Source organism: Falco biarmicus, chromosome Z (assembly GCF_023638135.1).
Source record: "Falco biarmicus isolate bFalBia1 chromosome Z, bFalBia1.pri, whole genome shotgun sequence".
Classification (NCBI taxonomy): domain Eukaryota; kingdom Metazoa; phylum Chordata; class Aves; order Falconiformes; family Falconidae; genus Falco; species Falco biarmicus.
Genome location: NC_079311.1, coordinates 41,238,023 through 41,259,313, shown reverse-complemented (window position 1 = coordinate 41,259,313; position 21,291 = coordinate 41,238,023). Strand labels below are relative to the sequence as shown.

Sequence of the window (21,291 nt, the reverse complement as noted above, 5' to 3'; positions counted from 1 at the left end):
ACGGGAGATTTGCCCTCTAATATAGAGATTATAGAAGAGCTCTCAGAGGTGATTCATGCTTCCACTGGCATATAGGCTAGTCCTGTGCCTTAAAGGTGACACCTTTTCTAACTGATTTGAAATGTTAGTCACTTGGATGGTGCCGGCTGAAATTGGAGCCAGCGACCTTTCACCAAATGCCACAGTTCAGCCTCTGAGGAAGGCAGTGGGTAATACTGCAATGGGGGCTGAAGGTGGATGTTGTGACAAACCAACTCTCCCACCCCATGTTGATGCACAGGGTGAGCTCTGGAAATGGGGCTGTGGAGGGAGATTGCTGAATAGTTCACGCCAGTGGTGGCTACATAGGGATGCTGCTCAAACGTAGGCTTAAGCATTAAAGATATAGAAAAAAAAACCCAGCTCACAATGTGAAAAATGCTGACTATAAAATGTCAGCCTCCAGGCAAAACCAAAACACTGGAAATGACCTAGCAAACATGGACAGTATTGCCTTTCATTCTATAACCTTTATCTGCTGCCAATATAGTGTCTTAAAAATAGATCTATGCAGCCCAGGGATTCCTGAAGAGGTGGAGGGCACAATACAGCCAAGGAATTACTGTAACTAGACAAAAATCGTTGCTGTGGATACTGATGGTCAAGTTGTGCCAACAGACTAGTGAGGCACTGTAGTTCAAACTGATACATGGAAAGCCAGAAAAAAGCTGTAAGGGCTTCTACCTTCTACTCAGTGTAGGAAATAAAAAATTGTGTCCAGCTATGGCTCTGGGCACAGGTTGAATTAAAAGCTTAAGGATCTAAAAAAAGTTGTACATGACAACAGTTATGCTCTTTCCTCTAGAAGCAGCATTCAGAACCTCAAAGAGGTTTAGAGTCCTTCTTAGCGTGCTGTCTGCTCTAGATGATTCAGTGAGCTTGGAGCCCTTTAAAGGGCTGTGGGGTATGTGCCAGAGCCAGCAAGTAAGGAAATGCTCAGGACAGGAATATGCAATGCCTTTGGGAAGTGTTTCAGTGTGCAAGGTAGGAACCTCCAGTCACTCCTCATCAAAATTGAGAGAGACTTGCTGTTTCTTTCCAAATCACAATGAATGGAAAAACAGGTGCAAGGATTGCATATTTTTCTCTGTTACAAAAGCAAGAGCACAGCCATATCCCAGTGGTCAGCTGCCCATGTGAAGAAGCAGAGGAAGCAGCATTGATTCTAGAACAAGAAAGAGCAGCCTGTGAAGAAAAGCCTGGGCCACAGGAGTTCCCCAGCACATGGCTGTCCCACTGGCTGTCCAGTCACATGAATTCCTCTCCACATCATGGCACAGAGCCATGGCCAGGGAAGTAGCCCCTCTCCTTCCAGTCTAATCCCCAGACAGGCAACAAGGGCACCTCGCTGGGAGATGTGGGTCTGAGCCTTCTCCCAGAGCGGAGTTAATCAGAAATTAGCAAGCATACCTCATGGTCACTGATCATGAGCTGCCTGATTCTGCAGGCGCGTATCAGGCAAAATACTTAAGCCATGGTCTGCTTGTTTCCCAGAGCACAGTTTGGCGTACAGAGGAGCCAGGTCCCTGCAGGGCAAGGCTGAAACCCTCACAGTGTGAAAAGCAAGCCCACAAGCAGGAGAGCTCAGTGGAGATTTCCAGGACTGTCCAAATCCTTTAAGGGCTCAGGTCCCTGAAAGTGCTTTCTTCACTAACAAAGCCTTACCAGAAACAGCATTTTCAGCAGAAACCAGGCCATTCAGTCCCTGCCCAAAATGCCTTGTCCCCTGTCACTCTGGAGAACAGATGCATACATACACCCACCCAAGGTTTGCCAATACACCTCCAAATGGCCCAGACACAACCTGCAGCAGAACAAAGGCCTCCAGGTATTTTGTGTGTGAGCTCTCACAGAGCGTACCTTCACACCATGGCCTCTACGTTCCCCCACACTCTTTTCTTCCATTTTTACAAGAACCCAGCTCAGACAGGCTATCTGCACTGATGGATGCAAAACGCTCAGGGAGGTAGGTTTACTCCCATAGACAGGGGCTCCCAGACCATGGCTTGGGCGAACGTTCAGTGGCAGCCTACCCAACAGCAACATCAATGTGCCCCTTGGGTTGAGTGTGGTGAAGGTAGGTGGGCAGTGAGAAATGTCAAAGCTTTGCAGACTTGGACTGAAGCAAAGAGCTTGTGAGCCAGGGCCATAAACTGTACCCAGAGAGGTGGACAACCCATCTAGCTCCCAAGCACTAAAGTCATGTTCCTAGCAGCATACTCTGAATCAGCATATTAATTGTCAGCATGCTTTGTGGGAATTCTTCACAACTTAATTTTGCTTGCACAGCAGAGTTCTTTTCCACGGTAATGCACACTCCCAGAATAACACAAAGAACACCTGGTGGGTATTGCTAGCAACACACAGGTTCATTTTTTTCATCAGTCAAGCAGGTTAATTTCTGGCAAAGACAGCCAGGTCATCACAGCAGAATGGTACCAAGCTGACTACACATGCTCCCTATCCAATTCAATATCCACCTCCAAAATGTTGTTTTCCATCCTTGTGTAACTGGATCTGATAGAATGCCAACTGGCAATGTTAACAATATGTGTCAGAATTAACATACCCTAATGTACATGTTTCACAAATGCTAATTCTCAGTCAGAATAAGACCAGACTGAAGTATGGTGACTAACTTCTGTGACCTAAAAACAGCATGTGAAGGTGTCCACATGAGCATTTATATTCATTACCAAAGAACCAGAGACTGGTCTAGGAAGGTTCACTCACTTTAAAAGGCTGCTGAGTCTTCCCCCTGAAATTTTTAGAAGAGCACAGTCAGATATTCTGGCAATAGTCTGTAGCTTATCTGAGAAAGTTGAGTCTTCCCTTAATTACTGAATGCAACACAGTGTTTCCTTGTAGCACAGTGGCTTTTGTGTAATCGCAACTGAGAAATAGAAACGCAAACATGTTTTTCCCTTGCATTTACTTTTAATGCTTCTTTTAAAGCCTTTCATTGCACAATATTTCATTTTTTAAAAAATTTATGAAAACATAGCTCATTTGCTCTCTTGCTACAGAAGTCAGACAGTTCACTCTTGCGCTACTGCAGTATGGTCTTTGGTTCAGCTCTAAGGCATTTCTTCCCGTCTGCACAATGACTCCAGCAAGCCTTCTTTACTTAGCTGAATGCTTCTTGACTATCTCAAGGTATTCCTTCACATCATCATGAGATCCCAAGACAATAGGCACTCTTTGGTGGATATCCTCAGGCACTATATCTAGTATTGCTTGATGACCAGTTGTTGCTATTCCCCCGGCCTTCTCAATAATAAAAGCCATAGGATTGCATTCGTAAAGCAGTCTCAGCTAGAAGACAAAAATCAAAATGGCAATGGTCAGCCCAGGCAATGCTGGGAATCATGAAATGTAAATACATTTGGTGTTTGATTTAAAAACAGTCAACGCTCCAAGTACTCTGTATCTTATATAAACTTTGACCCAAGAACGAAATTGTCTGCATTTTTCTTTTAAACAAAGCACAGTGAATGCTGGATTTGTCCAGTTTGAGTGCTTTCTTCATAGCTCATATTTGCATTGTGCTCTTTACACAGAGATAAACTCATATGTAAGACACAACCTTCAACAAGGCAGCAGACCATGTAGACCTGTGTGAAAAGAAAGAAAAACACTGGCCCTGAGTGTGCCATTAGGTTTTTCTAATGAATAACTGCATCTTATCTGCAACCTGAAGCAATAATTTACAGACAATTACAAAACAGATGAAAGGTCTTTGCTGAATAAACAGTCCCCTTGTCAGCCTGTAAGTGTGTGATCTTCCCTGACTGACTGTTGTTGTGGCACAGGCAGCCAAGCATAGCTCCTTCAGATGAGGCAGTGTTATCAACTACAAGATGCAGATGGTTTTCTTTTTGGCAGAGCTCCTCAGAAGGGGTGCACTAGAATTAGGCTTCTTACATACTGGCTTGTAATAGGAATCTCAGGGTATTGTAAGTTGTTTGCTTTGTAATGTTTCACTTGGTTGGGGCCAGCATGGTTTGGCCTCAGATGGTACAGAGAAGCCTGTTTGAACAGCATATCCCCCGGTACATTCCAGAATCTGAATATGTTTGGGGATAAAAAGAAGTCAGTAAAGTTGAAGTAGGCTAGCAGCAGCACTAAAATAGGTGTCTGACAACAGGTTGCTGTCACTTGTGACAGCGTGCAAAGGTGACCATACCAACACACCAGAAGTGCAAGCTACCAAGTTATAAAACACGTTCTGCAATCAGAACACTGATCTGTGATAGTGAAATATCTAGATAATGTAGTATTTTATATAATTTGCCTTATTCAGGTTTACCTTTCCTTTGGGACTTTTTGAGTTAGCAGGATACAGAAAAATTCCTCCATACACCAGCGTGCGATGCACATCAGCCACCATAGATCCTATGTACCTCCCACCATATGGTGAACTGCCATCCTACAAAAAGACATTTAAATACATGTAACTTTCCACCACATCAGGTTAATATATGTATTTCCCCCCCCTTCCCTCTCTTAGTGGTCTCACCATCTAATTCCTCCATATGGTGCTTCATTGAAAATATTCCAAGTAGTTTTGGAGAAAATTTCCGTTTCCTCTGAATTTTCTAATCGGGAAAATCCAAGGAAAAGGACTGTCAGAAGATTTCAGAATAGATGAGTGATGGTGCCAACAGGAAATGCATCCCAGCACTCCATCAGTGCTCTAACCCTTGGAAAATACTGCATTTCTAGTAGCAAAAAGATCACGTGCTAGGAATTGATGTTGGGTTTCTTTCTTTGTAGCAGAAAAAATTATCAAGGAGCGAAAGAAGCAGTCTTTCCTACTTCTACCCATTTTTGCCAGCTTCTACAACTTTTTGGGTAAGAAAAAGTTAATAGCTGACTACTGATATGATTTCCTTATTATACTGCAGAGAGTGCATCTTAATATCTAAATATACAACACCTTAAGCCTGGCAAGATGCCAGATGAAAATACCAGTCTTTGCAGGAAGTCAAGAAAGGGCATGAACACTTAACAATAGTAAATGTTTACACTTCATTGTCAACATAATAACTCCAGTGACGACAGGTGCAAGGCATGAGAACAGACATCATTTTTACAGGCACTCCTTACAGCTTTAGGCCTCCTGACATCAGGAAGCTGCATGACCACAAAGCGAGACTACACTAAATTTTCAAGTGAGAGGCCCCTCCAGGACCCAGCTTGTGTTACCACCTAGCAAGGATCCACTGCCATCCGCACTCAGGTCTCCATCTACTCAGACACATACAGGTTGATTACCAGATGAGACCTTCTCTCTAGTTGGACTACCAAATGCCCAGTAAACAAGCTTTGAACAGTGCATGAGACAGTGATTGATCATGAAGTTGGAAATTATGAATGTTGTTTGTCATCAGAAAGTTTCCTGAAACAGGATCGTTTACCTCAGGGAACTTCTTCTTCTTGAGATACTCTGTGACTGCAGGATCAAAGTATTTAGCATAGCCTTCATTGAGACTGTAGATATTTCCCTTCTTTTTGATTTTCACATCCCTATCCACCAAAATGAATTCTCCAATTGCCTAACAGTATGAAAGAAAAACAATTTGTTAACATTAATTGCTCATTTATTTATAAACTAAGGCAAACCCCAAACATACACATGATGTATGAAAAATTAACTACTGCTGCCACTTTCTTTAATAATTCAGTACCTATGAAAAGTCATATTTGCAGTCCAGATGTGAAATGTTCCATTGATCCATAAAACACAGACAGACCATGAATCCTGGGGTCAGGCAAGCTTCTTCATACTACCATTCCCAGCTCTCTCACTTTTCTGTGCCAAAAGATGCTGTTGCCTGTAAATCTATTTAGCACTTCATTCTTTTTCTAGACTTACAACAAAAGTACAGCTCTGAGGAGTTTGGAAACTGAGAGTGCCAATTGAAGCAATGCACAAACACTTCAAATAAATGTAGATATTAATAAATTCCAGTTGATCTTAGCTGGAGCTAACTGGAAGCATGGAGTGAAGAGAGCCAATCTGAGTAGCTGAGGGCTGAGGGCTGCTGTGTTTAGTTTTCATTAAAATACATTTCCAAGTGCTAAAAATAACCAAAATAACATGCAAGCATGCTCAAAGTCAAATCTGCTATCCAAATATAGACAAAAATACATGGAGCTACCTAAGCTGTTAGTTAACAGGGAGCACCAAGTTTTATTTCCTGCTGCCTGACCACTGGTAGGTTCTAAAAAATTAATACCGGCACGTGGCAGCACCTGACTAACTTATTACAAAAAAAGGGTCATTAAAGCAAACTTTCTGCTATGATCAATATGACTTTTACTTTAAAACTCATACAGTCAATGTGTGCTAGAATGTCAAATGCATGCACACACATTACTTACTGTTTTACACATCATGGTGGGATCTGAAAATACAGAAGAAGGTTAAATATTTCTGCTTCTCTGGCTTACTATGGTTCTAGCATTAAGGAAAACACAAATCCATGGGCCCCGATGGGATGTCCCCCAATTGCTGAGGGAGCTGGCAGATGTTATCACTAAGCCACTCTCCATCATCTTTGAAAGGTCATGGAGGCCAGGAGAGATGCCTGAGGACTGGAGGAGAGCCAATGTCACTCCAGTCTTCAAAAGGAGCAAGAAGGAGGACCCAGGCAACTACAGGCCAGTCAGCTTCACCCCCACCCTTGGAAGGTGAGGGAACAGCTCATCCTGGAGCTCATCTCTAAGCATGTGGAGGAAAAGAAGGTTATCAGGAGTAGTTAACATGGATTTGCCAAGGGGAAATCATGCCTGACCAACCTGATAGCTTTCTATGATGGAATGACTGGCTGGGTAGATGAGAGGACAGTGGTGGATGTTGACTACCTTGACTCAGCAAGGCTTTCAACCCTGTCTCCCACAGCCGCCCCAGGTGAGCGCAGGCCGGGTGGGCTGGGCGCGTGGGCAGGGAGGTGGGCTGAGGCCTGGCTGATGGCAGAGCCCAGAGGGCTGTGACCAGCGGCGCAGCCCAGCTGGGGGCCCGCAGCCAGCGCTGTGCCCCGGGGCTCAGCACCGGGTCCCGTCCTGCTCAGCCCACCCCCCAGCGCCCTGGGTGAAGGGGCAGAGCGTGCCCGCAGCGAGTTTGCTGGTGGTACAGCGCTGGGAGGGCGGCTGATACCCCGGGGGCTGCGCTGCCGTTCGGCGGGGCCCGGGCAGGCTGGGCAGTGGGGCAGGGGGGGGCGTCATGAAGCTCAGCAAAGGCAGGGGTAGGGTCCTGCGCCGGGGGGGAGCGACCCCACGCACCAGCACAGGCTGGGGCTGACCTGCTGGCAGGCAGCTCTGCGGGGAAGGGCCTGGGAGGCCTGGAGGACACCGAGCGGCCCGTGGGCCAGCAGTGTGCCCTGGTGGGCAAGAAGGCCGCTGCCAGCGCGGGCTGCATCAGGAGGAGCGTGGCCAGCGGGTGCGGGGGGTGTCCTGCCCCTCTGCTCTGCCCTGCTGAGGCTGCACCTGGAGTGCTGTGCCCAGCGCTGGGCTCCCCAGTTCAGGAGAGACAGGGAGCGACTGGAGAGGGGCCAGCGGGGGGCTGCCAAGGGGGTGAGGGGGCTGGAGCATCTCCCTCACGAGGGAAGGCCGAGAGAGCTGGGCCTGTGCAGCCTGGGGAAGAGCTGGGGAAGACTGAGAGGGGATCTTGTTAATGCATGGAAATATCTTCAGGGTGAATGCCAAGAAGACAGGGCCAGGCTCTTTCCAGTCGTGCCCAGCAACAGGACAAGGGGAAATGGGCACAAACACAGGAAGCTCCATCTGAATATGAGGAAAGAATCTTCACTTTGAGGGTGACAGAGCACTGGGACAGGCTGTCCAGAGGGGTTGTGGAGTCTTCTTCTCTGGAGACACTCAAAATGCACCTGGATGTGATCCTGTGCAGTCTGCTCTAGGTGAACCTGCTTTAGCAGGGGGTCAGACTAGATGATCTCCAGAGGTCCTTTCCAATCCTGACCATTCTGTGACTCTTTGAAATAAGTCTTAAAGGGCATTCTGCATTGCAGAAAACAGATCATTTTAAATATCACATGATCTGGCACATGCGGTATATTTGCTTCACTGACTTGGCTGTCTTCCATTGTTGAATCACACATAGCACCGCTGCAGCGGGCAGGCAGAATGCAAAAATCTCTTGACATGACTGCTGGTCTGTTATTGTCTACTTGGTTTCTCTACATTAGCTTGAAAAATGCTTCCTTGTTCCCTTTTTTTTTTTTTTTTTTTTTTTTTTTTGTGGGGGGGAACAGTTTTTATATACAATACCTTGTTATTCCTAATAAGGAAAAAAAAATGATAGATATTCTCACCGGATCCAGCATGAAACAGTTGACACCTCCAGCAGAAGTGGCCAGTACCAGCATTGTGGCACTCCCATAGACAGCATAACCAGCTGCCACAAGATTACGCCCAGGTTGTAAAGCATCCTTCCCAGATGGTTCATCAGGGGACACCTAGAATAAGAAGGAGCATAGTCAACTTTACTTCATTTTTATAGCTGGTACATAACTGGACTGTCCAGGGTAGGGAGGGTCTTCTCCATGTCCATGCATAAAGTAACACAAATGCTTCCACAATCCACAACTGAGATTCCTACTGGATGCACTAATACAAATCATACAGAGAAGACAAACAAATTGATCTGGAAATGCTCATGTATAAACCTAGTTGGAATGCAGGAAACAGGAAAGGATTAAGGAGATAATATAGACTTGTAGGTGATGATGAACACAGTTGGAAGGAAAACCCCGAGGCACAGTTGCAAAGCAAGCAATGAAACATGACTCATGGAGTTCACAGCTGATCAAAGTACTTGGGATTTTTTTGTTTTCTTTTGTTTCACACAAAAATGAAGTTGAAAATAGTTGCTTTGGGATGTATGACATCATACAAAAGATGATTAAAATGGACAGTTGGGTGTGGTTTATCTGACTTTTCCCCTCCTCTTGTGACATCCAAGTCCAGCATTTCAAGCTCCTTCAGACAAGGTTTCTGCCTTTCAGAGTGAATTAGACACTTCAAATGCACATGCCATGTTTCAGCTCTGGTTTGTGTTTGAAGCCTGTCCTCAGGCTAACAGGACTATTAGTACAGAGAACAAGAAAACCTGAAAGTGCATTCCTTAAGTGGATGACAACCAGATGACATTTGTCTCAACACTAACACCTGATTTGTTTGTAAGTGGTAATTCCTTTGGCAGGAATTAAATATCACCCAGGCTTCTATGTACATACAGATACCTCATTTTTTAAGAGACTAATGCAAATCCCTCACAAATGTTTTATACAAGTGTCTGTAAAACAGCAGATGTAACTTAAAGCTGGTCTTGAGAGTCTCTTTCACGAGCAAGTTTAATTAGATTTCAAGTTTTCACATGCAATTATATTTCATCAAAAGGTACACAATTTCCTATCCCACATGAAAGCATTTTACCTTTCTATAGATGGCAAAGATGGTCCCAATGGAAACAAGACAGTCAATGTTCGTAGAGCCATCTAGAGGGTCTATGCAGACTATGTATTTACCCTAGAAAACACAAAAGAGAGAACTACATTAGTGACAGTATTTACCCACTTCCCCTAAATAAAGGTACATCAGTAAGTAAATTTTCTAGAGACTTTCTAAGCAATATAAACTGAAAGGCTTTTATATATTATGAAGGAACTGAATTAAAATGTTAAAAATCATTTGGCCCAGATTTCATTCTTGATTACAACTGTGCGATTTGTCCCACAGCAGAAGCTGCAAAATCTTCAAAGCAAGTAACAGATGATGACACAGGGAAGGCGAAGTATTCCTACACAATTTTTAATATTAAAAAAATAATATTTTTTTTAATGATCAGTTTAGCTTCATCTATCTAATTAATGCCAAACTATTTTGATCAGAGGTCTGGTAATAGCTACCATTTAGGCTACAATTTCTTGTCTCTAACAAAATGGCTTTCTGAATTACAAGGAAGAAGACAAATGAAGATCAGCCTTTTTCACATAGAACAATAATCAGGGACATTAAAAAGGCCTTTAACACGTGACATTTATAAACTATACATTTCACTTTATCTGTGCTCTGAATGAATAGGTAGGCAGAAATTACCTTAACCAGTCTGTGGTCCTATCCTGCTTTTTTAGGGGTTCCCCCTGCAAACAAAGAATGGCTCCTGCCTCTTATTGTATTAAAAATTCCTGTAGGTACAGGAAATTGCCAACACAAGGAAAACAGCTGAATCAACTGTACCTTTCAAATAGCTTGTTTTCCCCTTATTTTATCCAAAGTCATTTTAATAATCATGTGTTAACAATACTAAGTGTTTCTCTGCTCTTTCTTTGATTTTACCCTGCGTGCCAGAATCTTATTTAAGTCCAGCAAAGCTCTGCTCTGGAGGTGGGAATTCTGGGTAGGAATTCTGATAAAAACACCATATTAGCTCACATTTAATTTAGAAAAGCATTAATGCTGAGCCTCCCTCAGTGACTTTTGAGGATCTAAAATCATATTCAGATCTACAACAACCTTTGTTCATCCAATGCCTATAAAATCAATTTTGAAGATTTCTCAACATGGAGAGAGAAAACTGCTTTGACAAAGCAAACATTATTATACTTTCCAAATCACATTTTAGCTGTTTGCTTTCACTAAATTTTTACTCAGATTTTTACAATATCACACGAAAGTACTAGGCAGGAAAAAGGAATTATCACTCAACAAGTGCATGCAGACTTGTGAATAGAAATTATAATAAATAATAAGTAATTAAAAATTATTTTTGTTTCATTGATGTTAAGTCTTTCACAGGCTTCAAAGAGAATTTACATGAATTAAAGAACTTGAGATTTGACCTGTACAGAACAGCTCCTCAGTGTCCTGCTGACAAAGCTACTTTACAAAAGGGCTTCACTGACTCAGAGCATAGTTCCAGAGATCAGATGGGACAAACAAGAAATGTTTCCTCCACAATTAGGAAAAAGTGGGGGGAAAAAAAAGGTGGGGAGGAACAACAGAGAAAAACATTTAAAACAACAAACATCAATCTTGAGAGCAGAAATAACAGAAACCTTAAAGCTTTAAACCTTTAAAGCTACTAACCCGTTTTTCAGTTTCCACTATCACAGCATCTTTATTTTCTTCTGACACAATAACACACGTACTGAAGGATGACTTGAGCATGTTAATCACCAGGTCATTGGAAAGGATGTCCAACTTCTTTACTTGATCTCCTGTCACGTTGGTAGACCCAGCAATTCCATAGCTAGAGCAATGGCAAGAGAGAGCATTTTGTGAGAACAGGACACTACGTCTTCCAAAGTGCCCTGTTTCTGGCAACTTTATGCTTGTAAAACAAACAGCACTTTTGGATAATATCTCAGTTCTCTAAGCCTGTTTTTTATTTAATGTGTGGTGGATCCCTGCTGAGACCTGCTAACCTTAGCTGTGGCGGCAAATCTAGAAGACACTGTGAGGAACACAAAACAGGGAATAATCTTTCAACAGTCTGTAAACTATGACAAACTCCGGCTGTGAAGGGTGAATTAAAATAATTGTGTTATTTAACAGTCTCTTGACTTTAAGACCTAAATACTGTCCCTGAATCCTAGGCTCTGATATAGCTGCATATGCTAAACACTAAAACTTCATTAGAAAACTTACACCTAAAAAGTAACAATGAATGTGACAACACCAGTTACGCTATAACTTCTGTGTGTAATTTGCTCCTAGTTAGCCATATGATGTACAAATTGCAGTAGAAACACTTTGCTCACAGATAAATCAAGATTTTTATGGTTCAATGTTTTCAGTTTTGATTTTACATAGAAACATTTCCTGGAGAATAAAACTGTGAAATACAAATGTGAAATACAAATCCTGCGAGCTAATCAGAATCAAACCATCTGGCATCAGGAAGTACCAGGAGAACTTGCGATAGGTGATTTCAAAAGCATACAAAACAGAATTTTAGCTCTTAGAAGAGAAAAACAAGAGCCAGCTTTGCACACATTCAGATGAGTCTTACATACTTCAGTTACAAGGCTGAATACTGGTATTTCAGGGGTTTTGTAATAACATTGAACACTACTTTAGGAATGTACTGCATTTCTTCAGCTTACGGCATGAGACAAAGAAAAATGCCTGGCATGATTCTCTGCTTCTCTGCTACAGTGGCTTGAGCATTTTTCTGCAAGTGTGAAAATGCTTTTAGAAAACATGTACTTTGAACACTATGCTTGTGAATGGAGGCACAGATCCTCATCCTCAGAGCAAAAACTCCACACAGCCATCAGCTACAGCTCTCACACATCATCTGTTGGGGACTTCTGGGAGGGATCAGCAGGGTGTCCTGCATGGAGCCTGAAGCTGGGAAGGGACTGTGGCTTCCCCAGCTTTCTGCACCTCCACTGCTGAGCAACACTGCGAATACAGCTGAAACTGAGGACAATCCAAAGAACCGGGCCCCATCAATCCCTGCTTGTTCACATTCCCTAACAGCCATGCAAAATTCCACCACAAGCTATAAAACACAGCCTCACAGTGGGAGATGTACTGCTCAGGGAACCTCGCAAGCCTGAAGCTGGCTACCCCAGCACTGGTGGAGAGGTAAATCCAGTGTGTGGGATCACAGGGCAAGGCTATCAGCACAGGTATCGAACCTGTGGTAGCTGGCAACAAACACACACGCAGGATGCATAAAGAATGGGAACTTGGGACTGTTACAAATCTGGTCACAGATGGGAAATCCTGGTCTTTACTGAGAGACGTAGGAGGGACATGAAAAGGCTAGCACATAATGATTAAAAAAATACCACCGTTGTATAAAGTCTGAAGTCAAAACAGTGAAAAATAGTTCAAACATACATAAAGGGAGGATTTTTATTCTCTCTTACAATTACTTCCATATTACTAACTTCAGTCATCATTTTTTTCAGCTTTTTGATACATTTTGTAATAAATATTACTTTGTGTTGCCAGATACCTTTCACTTACATTTTCCACTACACGGTTTGTAGAGGCAAATTCATTTTTTCTGTACTACATTTTCCATTCAATAATGAAACAACCCATGTCTAAAGCCCTGATCAGCATACAATTAGGCTTATCATATGTGAAATACATAGGGGGGGTTAGTTACCTAAGACCAGTTGCAGTCACTTAACATTTCAAGAGCTCTAATTTCCCTCTGATACATCTCCAGAGCAACTCCCCTCTGACTGGCTGACTACAGACACTACTGTTCCTAACCAGTGCTTTTTCTAAATACCTAAGACAACCAAACCTTCATAGAGAAACTCAAGTTGCTATGATGCAATATGAAAAAAAAAACAAAAACCACCACTGAATTTGAGTAAATGCCTCATAGCATAAAATGTCGCTTTGATATTAAGCTACTGACTACAATGAGCAAAAAAATCACCCACACGCTGACAGACTTTGTCTTTTAGTCTGTTCGTTTGGTCAACGACAAAACCTGCCGAAGGTTTGCATGAAGGTCTGTTAGCAGCAGACATCTGTCAAAGACTGCATGCCTTATATTATTAAAAAGTCACAGGACCCATTTCACTTGAGTAAATCAAGAGTCCAAGATGCTAAACGAGTTAGTTACAGCTCAATGCAAGTGGGTGGGCGGATGCAACCCCCTTCGCACGCCTGTCGGATGACCCCCACCATCCCCATCCCCACCACCCCGGAGGCGGCAGGATCCTCTGCACTCGCGGGGATGCGGGGAGGGATGCGGGATGCTACCGGCGCGCCACCTCCCGCCGACACGCCGGCACTCACAGGTTGGCGATGCCCGCTTTGCGGACGGCGGTGGAGATGGCTTTGATGGCTGTGCAGAGAGAGTTGAGGAGCTGTGTGAACTCCCCGGTGCCTTTCGCCCGCCTGCCTTCCTCCATCACGAAGCGGGTCATGGTGATGACATTGGTGTCGAAGGCGGAACGGTCCGTCATGGTGGCGGCTCCGGCAGAGTGGGACCGCCGCCGCCGCCGCCGCCGCCACTAGCCCCGGGGGCGTGCCGGGGGGCGGGGGCGTGGCCTCCGCCCTGCTGGCCCCGCCTGTGCCCGGGCTGGAGGAAGTTGGGGATGGGGTGAGGAGGAGGGGGGGAGCCCGACCCACGTTCCCCCGGGCCCCCCGAAATATCCGCGGCGGGGAAGCCTCGCAAGTACCCTTGGTGTGTTTTTACCAAAGCGCAAAGCGCGGCTCATTCCCGTGCCCTGGGGGGGAGCCAGTGCTGGGGGCATCTGGCATGTGAATGGCACGGGAAGTGAACCGGGCCACGGGCCCTGGTAGCTCTTGGTGTCTCACATCAGTGCTCCTGCTGCTGATAGCGCACCCAAAACTTCAGAAGTCAGCTTCGTTTCACCACTACATTGCAAAACTCTGACTGTGGCGTGTGGGTTGTGGTGAACTGCACACAACCTACAGAGCAAGGTTAGAATATTCTGCCTCGCAGGAGCTCTCTCATCCTGACTCAGCAGTACAAGAAAAACAGACATTTAGTAACCGATTCTGTGAAGTATTAACTACTTCTCTTTAAAGAGACCATGCTGACCACACGTGCACCAACGTACCCAACACCACAAAAAATCACCAAAGGAACAGCCCCTGGCAGCTGGACCTAACAAGACTTTTATAACAAACTCTCCAAACCTTTTCAATAGAAACATGTAGGTCAAGTCACACTCCAAAAGCTAGAAATTAATGCACCTTATACAAATACTGCTGCAGAACACACCTAAGAACACAGACCCTTCCCTCCTGAATCTCACTGGGTTTTACTCCAGCCTTCCCAATTGTGCAGCAAAATCAAGCAGTATGTTTTGCTGCTCATGTTTGATCAGAAAAATCTAGGCATTAGTAAGTGAAACCAAGGTCACCCAACACCTGACTCTAGACACACTCTTTCACACAATAATTTGACAAGTACAAATCTGGATATGGGTGATCTATACAGTGCAGATTTGTTGTACTACCCATCATTTGGGGAGTACATGGGTACTACTCATAATGTTTGCATTATCCAAGGAGATAAATCCAAGAAATTTTGATTACTTTTCAGTAGAATGTATTCATGAGTTGGATAAGCACAGTGTCAAATCCTAAAATTGCAAATGCAGACTGAAATCGTTCCAGCTGGCGCCAAATGCAGGGCAAAAATCTTTTAAAATGTGCTCATCTTCACATATATATGTTCTTTCTTCATGTAAAGGACATGGCATATCTATGCATCACATACTTTAAAGGTATGCATAAATGTCTTCTGCAACTACACACAACTTTGGCCTGATTTAGCCAAGTCCAGAATTACAGACAGTCCTGAAGATACCAGACATAAGTAGCTGTAATGCTCTTCTGAGTGGGGTATTTCAGTCTTTGGCAAGTGGTAACCAGACGACCTTCATGTTCTTGGAGTGGCAGGTGGATTTTGGAAAGTTTACACAATGTTGAAATTAGCTCTTTCTTTAAGGGTTAACAATGCTTTGCAACCACCTATAGCAGCTAATCATTCTTAATAGTTGAGAACAATTAACAGCAAAGATCCCATAAAATTTTGAATGACTGCACTTAAACTAGGTAGAAGCAAGTAGGCTAGAACAGCCTGGGAATATATGAGTTATGATAACAAATCCCAGAGCTGCTGATCTGGGATGATTTACCTTAATCGTGAAGACCCTGACAAATATATCAGCAACCTGCAGTAAGAGCTGTACTTCAGTGTAAAATAGCCAAAGATCAGTTCAAAACGGTCACCACCTAAGGTTTTGGTATTCATGCCGGAGGAAAACTAACCTCTTTCATCTTACTCACAGGGCTAAGTATACTCTGCTCAAGTTCTGAGCTGAAACCCATGCCCTTTTGGAGTTGATGAGGTCAGTGGGACAAGAGTTTTACTCTACCACTCCTACTGTGGAAGCTGGGTAGAAACAAGCAAGCTGTGAACTGAAGTAGCAATCATTTGAAAGGATACTGGTTTTGTACTGGTCCATCCAGATGTGCATTTTCCACTGCAGGGAAGTAACATAGTTATTTTTAGCAGATACAGATGTCAATAATCTTCTGCTGCCAAGGCAACTCAATACATTATAAAGTAACTGATTTCCACACCCCTGGCCTTAGAGTATGAACATACATCAGTAATTTCTGGGATTCCACTATAGTGTATAAGGTTGATTTGACGTTAAACTTGACTAAGATCTAATGGTCAAGGGCAGACAAGTTGTAAGAACGTAGAGCTTAATGCTGTAAATTGCTTGATATTTACCTAACTTTTTGGGCAGAATCTGCAACTCACAGTGAGTTCCCTGCTCTGACAACTGGCTATCTAGCCATGCTATCTAGCTAAATTTCCCTGTAGGCGCCCGACACTGCAGTATAGGTATATCCTGAGATTATTCTGATCAATTCTCAGACATGCATTTGTTAAGATAAAAGGTCACCGTCTTAGCCAGTGTTATACTATGAGTTTAATTTTTTCCTCTTTGTCAGTATTTTCACGTATCTTAGGACAATGCAGAAAGATGACAGAAGCAGAATGAAAAAGGACATAACACAAGTGTTAAAAGACATTTGGAATACAGACAAAAAATGTTAACCTCCTAAAACACATACACAGCCCTACAGCAACCCTGCTGTGTGGCGACTGTAAAATCACTCTAAGATTAAAAGTAGGCTCTCCCTTTAGAAATCAGTAGTTAAACATTTATTGAAAATGAATTTGTGGCATTTGAGAAGACAGGTCAGTGCTGGCTGATTAAACATTGCTGAAACAGCTCACTTCTGTATAGAAGAAAACAGTCTTGTTTGCGAAAAGATGATGTTCAACTAGACACGTTTCACAGATGATTTAGAACTATAAGCATCCACACTACATAACTTCTTTGAAACAAACTTTTCTCCCAGTACACAAAATCCCAAATATGTAACTATTTTGAAAATAAGAGCAATGAGAAATCCTCAGGTATTTTGTTATGAAGGTTGCCTCTTGTAGGTGCAAATGACAGCCAAAAAAATAGCAAGAGTGAAACTCCTTCACAAAGACCTTTTTTTCCTGAAGTGAGTGTCCATGTGGGAAAGGCAGCTTTAGATCCCACTTTGCTGAGAAGAATTTTTCTTTGTGCAAAAGTCTCACATCTGCAGAAGTTTCATGCTGGCTGAGTGGGCAGAGGATAAAATCCAGCAAGTCACAACGAGATCCCTCACAAGGCAGTGGTGCAGAGACTCTCCATCTTGTGAGGCCATGGTGTTTAGGGCTGGAGCAGTGTGAAGGGGATGACTGAAGCTAGTCCTGACTGCTGCAGGAGGTGGATCAGGAGGAACTGCAGTAGCACGTGCAGGCAGAGAAGAATACCACATGGGCAATCACCAGGCTGATTTCTAGCTAGACAATCTTTTGCCTTCTTTGCTTCAGAAAATGCTTCATTTCACCTACATGGATTTCCTGTGCTGGGGCAGTATCCCAGAATATTTATTTGCGACTGTGATAGCAAAGCACTTCACATCTTGGAACAGAGGTGAAAGATACAAGGCGGCGTAAACTTACGTTTAAACTTACATAACTATGAGTACACAATGGCAAAAAAGTAATTTCTTGGCATAGTATCTGTAAAATGGGATTAATTTGATATTATGCATTAAATTACTCTGACAATTTGTATGAATTCCCCTACGATTAGTAAGCAAAATTGAGCTATAAGGTTGATACTGACTAAAATCCAGTGGGAAGGGATTTTCCTGTGCCGTGCTTGCCTACTGCCCTCTTCTGGAAATATGAACACTGTCAGTATTTTAGTGTGAGACTGGCTCTTGTGAGAGTGAGTACCGTTGCAGTTTTCTGTAGGGTGACAAAGCACTTAACATGCAGACAGCAGATCCTGGAAAGGAATGCCTCTGAAATACAAATACTGAACTGTAATTTTTAAACCTCTGTATTTGCTACTTATCCACAGGATTCTACCAGGCAAGCAGAGCAAAGAAGGTGCTACTTGAATATTACAGTTGCTATCACTTCTCATCTTGTAAAATGTATAAACTAAAAGTCTTCTAAGTAATCACTCCAAGTCTATGTCAACAAAATTAAAAAACCCAAACTGCTAAAAACACGTAGAGATTTCAGTGCACTCAATACTAAGCTTGGAAGGTAATCAAAGTGTACTTATCATTTTCCACAGTTTACTTTGAAGAAATACATAATATGTATCAACACTGACATAATGTGGCATTTTGTTGTGATTACATGATACAATTTGTCAATGTAATAATCAAACGGAAAAAAGATTGCTTTTTTACATTTAAACTGTGAGTCTGCAAAATTCAAGACTGCCAGAGGAAGAACACTTGGTATAAAAGGCCAAACTGTTCTCATACCCTGATCCTAGCTTAGATTGCTGGGATAAATCTCCCATTAACAGCCTTGTGGATTTAGTTGCTGGCTTAAATACCTGGTTATACTGCTGTGTTTCAAAGTACAAGCTGGTCAGGTTTCTCAGATTCTGTTTTTTGGGTGAGTTACATGAGCAGTGTCACAGAGGTTCAGCTGTGAAGATCTAACTTAGGTGGTTTTCTTGGTACTTTTGACTTTACATGATTCAACTCAGATTTTCTAGATAATCTCAAATGTTTATCAGCACAATTAAAAGTATTTCTCTCCATAAAGGTACACAAGAAGGAGTAGTTGACTTTTCCAGCTTTATTGGCAGTGTAAGGAAGGTCTGACCTGAAACTCTTCTGTTAGTGAGATACATACTATAAAGCATGATGCAGAAATGCAGCGTGATATTCACAAAATACTCCTTTTGTGTAAGCCTTTGAAAAACTTGGCCAACAAATGAGTCTGAGTGACTGTTTATAAAGTTATCCCCTGTTGTTCTTTGTATTCAGTTCCATGCTAAAAGTACAGGCAATAAACCCATTTAAAATGACTGATAACTATTACATTTTAAAAATTGATTTTATTCATAGTCTTTATAGTTTGCCACAGCTTCTAAATTCTAAATAAACATTAGTTAATCAGCACAACTGCCTTGTGATGTAGGTGGGAAAGTAAAGAAAACCAAAGAAAAAACTTTATTCTGGGTCACAGAGGAAATTTTTAGCAGTATGAAAAGCTGGCTGATTACTTTGGGAACTTACACAGTTTGAGAGAGAACAGTTTGAGAGAGAAATGAAAGAAAATGAAGTATTTAACTCAACAATACAAGAACTGCTTTTCTGTCAATTTCCTTTCACTCTAACTTGCTGTTTCTTTGGTGATACAATTTCAGACAGCACAGAAGAAAATAGAGAAGGGACATGCCAAGTCCATACTAGGTCAGTTCTGGAAAACTAGCACCAACAGTTCAACCCATACAGCTAGGACACCATTGCAAGACGGTATGACTTTAAAAATGTGAGTGAGAGGTGGGTAGAAAGAAACCTATACTTTAGATTGCTATAAAGTCCATTCGATTATGATAGGATAAATAAACAGTAGCTCAAAATCCTTTTCCATTAATTACTTATTAAATAGCTATAAAATCCTGTTCCAAAGTCAGATTTTATCTTAAAATTTCCCTTCATTGCTACAAGTAGGCTCACTTTACCTATGGCAGTAGTAGCAAAAACATTTCCTCTGATAATAACAGTATTATACATGTATGCGTATTTAGTGCTTTCTTTGTACAGCCTCTAGTATGCGAGTGATCTAGTCTGCAACTGGATCTTGCAGGTGGTGGCGCATACAGAAAAGGCACTGTCATCAATCTTACTTGAGATACATGCTGAGCAACTTTGCTTTGACCTTATATGCTTCTGTTCTGATCAAACAACCTATTGTAAAAATTGAAAATTAATCTGTGTATGAGTACACATGTAGGGTTAAAATGAGAAGGATAATTTTTAAGGCTGCTTGAGAATTTAGTTTCATGACTCACACAGATATGAATGGGTTGCGTAGGCTAAACCCCAGCCCTCGCTTTGCGAATGTGCTAGTACAGTTGCCAGCACCTGTTCATCACACAACACAAAGCTGATATCCAAAATACCACATGTGTGAAGACAGGGAGAAACCAGTGTAGACAGCAATGTCAGAATCATGCTTTAGACCACTAGAAAATATGTTTCAGTTTGCTCAGCCTCCAGTATCCAGGCACACTGGTTCCCAGTTGGTTTCAGAACACAGGCAAGAAGACAGCCAAGGGTCGTATCTGGCCCAGGGTCCACCTCCAACCGTAGCAGTCAGAGGTACTGTTTAGGAGAGAATGTGAGCCTGGCCATTCCTGCATTACCTTCCCCTCCTGCTCCTTCCATCCATAACTGGACTAGGGATGCTAGAAGGTCCATCTCTGTCTGTTGATTTAGTGTTCACTGTTCAGGGATGTTTCTGAGAGATAACCTAACAGGAAGCCATAACCAAACCCTAGCACATTGCTAGGTATGGCCCTGCCACCCTAGGAGCCTGATAACAAAGGCAGGTGTTGCTGGTTGTACTTGTTTCTGTGAGTCTGAGGAAAGTAGCATGAACACATGTAGAAGGCAACAAGGATACCAAGGATCCAGCCGGAGAACCACTTTCTTAATGCGACTCCAAGGAAATAGTAAGAGAGACGTTTATGTGTGTGCTGGCTGAGGGAGATCTGAACAACGAGCAAAGAAACTGTCTCAGAGTCTCTTTCCTGTTCTTGAAGGAGACAAAATGTTACTGTATGCTTTTTATAAGGAAACAGGATAGCAACCAGTGCTTGAAGAAGAGGAAAACATGCATGGGTGCAGCTCAAGCTCAGCAGGAGCCATAGGCCCCCGCTTCTCTGCGTGTATTGGAGGTGTCTGAACTGGCTCCCAGATCCTGTGGCACACAGCGAGAGCCACCGAGACAGCCAAGATCCTCCACATAAGATGTCTCCAGCTGAGCTGGGAACTCAGCACTGGTGCTTAGCCAGGACCTCTTCCTTTTTACGGAGGTGGTATCTTCCCACTGGGAGTACCATTTTTTCTCTGCTCCTCATAAGTTCCACACTTAGGTGGATAGGTGCCCTTATCCCCTGAGACAAGATGCTGACGATCAGGGGAGAGGCAGTGGCTCCCAAGACACACTGCCTCATGGTACAGCAGAACCTTGGCACTGCATGTGGTGCCATTGTCTCTGTGACACACTTATTTTCTAGTTGAAAAGTGTTGGTACAAACATAACACCATGGCCTTGCAGATATCACAGAAACACTTGGTTCCTTGCAGTTCTTCTGCCCCTAGAAACAACTTACA

The 21,291-nt window shown here is 42.9% G+C and overlaps 1 protein-coding gene across 1 annotated transcript; it reads right to left on the bottom strand.

Annotated features, from left to right (window-relative positions):
• Positions 1-2,387: 2,387 nt before the first annotated feature.
• LOC130142879 (fructose-1,6-bisphosphatase 1-like) lies at positions 2,388-14,058 on the bottom strand. Its single transcript, XM_056325320.1, has 7 exons — positions 13,837-14,058; positions 11,152-11,314; positions 9,499-9,591; positions 8,376-8,519; positions 5,460-5,597; positions 4,349-4,468; positions 2,388-3,354 (listed from the first exon to the last, which is right to left on the bottom strand). The coding sequence occupies exons 1-7, from the start codon at positions 14,004-14,006 to the stop codon at positions 3,163-3,165; spliced, it is 1,020 nt and encodes a 339-aa protein (XP_056181295.1). The 5' UTR covers positions 14,007-14,058; the 3' UTR covers positions 2,388-3,162.
• Between the last annotated feature and the right edge of the window lie 7,233 nt (positions 14,059-21,291).

Bases quoted from the DNA above. Each gene is read 5' to 3' on its own strand.
- LOC130142879 (XM_056325320.1), bottom strand. From the start codon at position 14,006: ATGACGGACCGTTCCGCCTTCGACACCAATGTCATCACCATGACCCGC. The intron at 11,315-13,836 runs GTGAGTGCCGGC...CCATTGCTCTAG, and splicing joins AAAGCGGGCATCGCCAACCT to CTATGGAATTGCTGGGTCTA. The intron at 9,592-11,151 runs GTTAGTAGCTTT...TGTGTTTTCTAG, and splicing joins TAGTGGAAACTGAAAAACGG to GGTAAATACATAGTCTGCAT.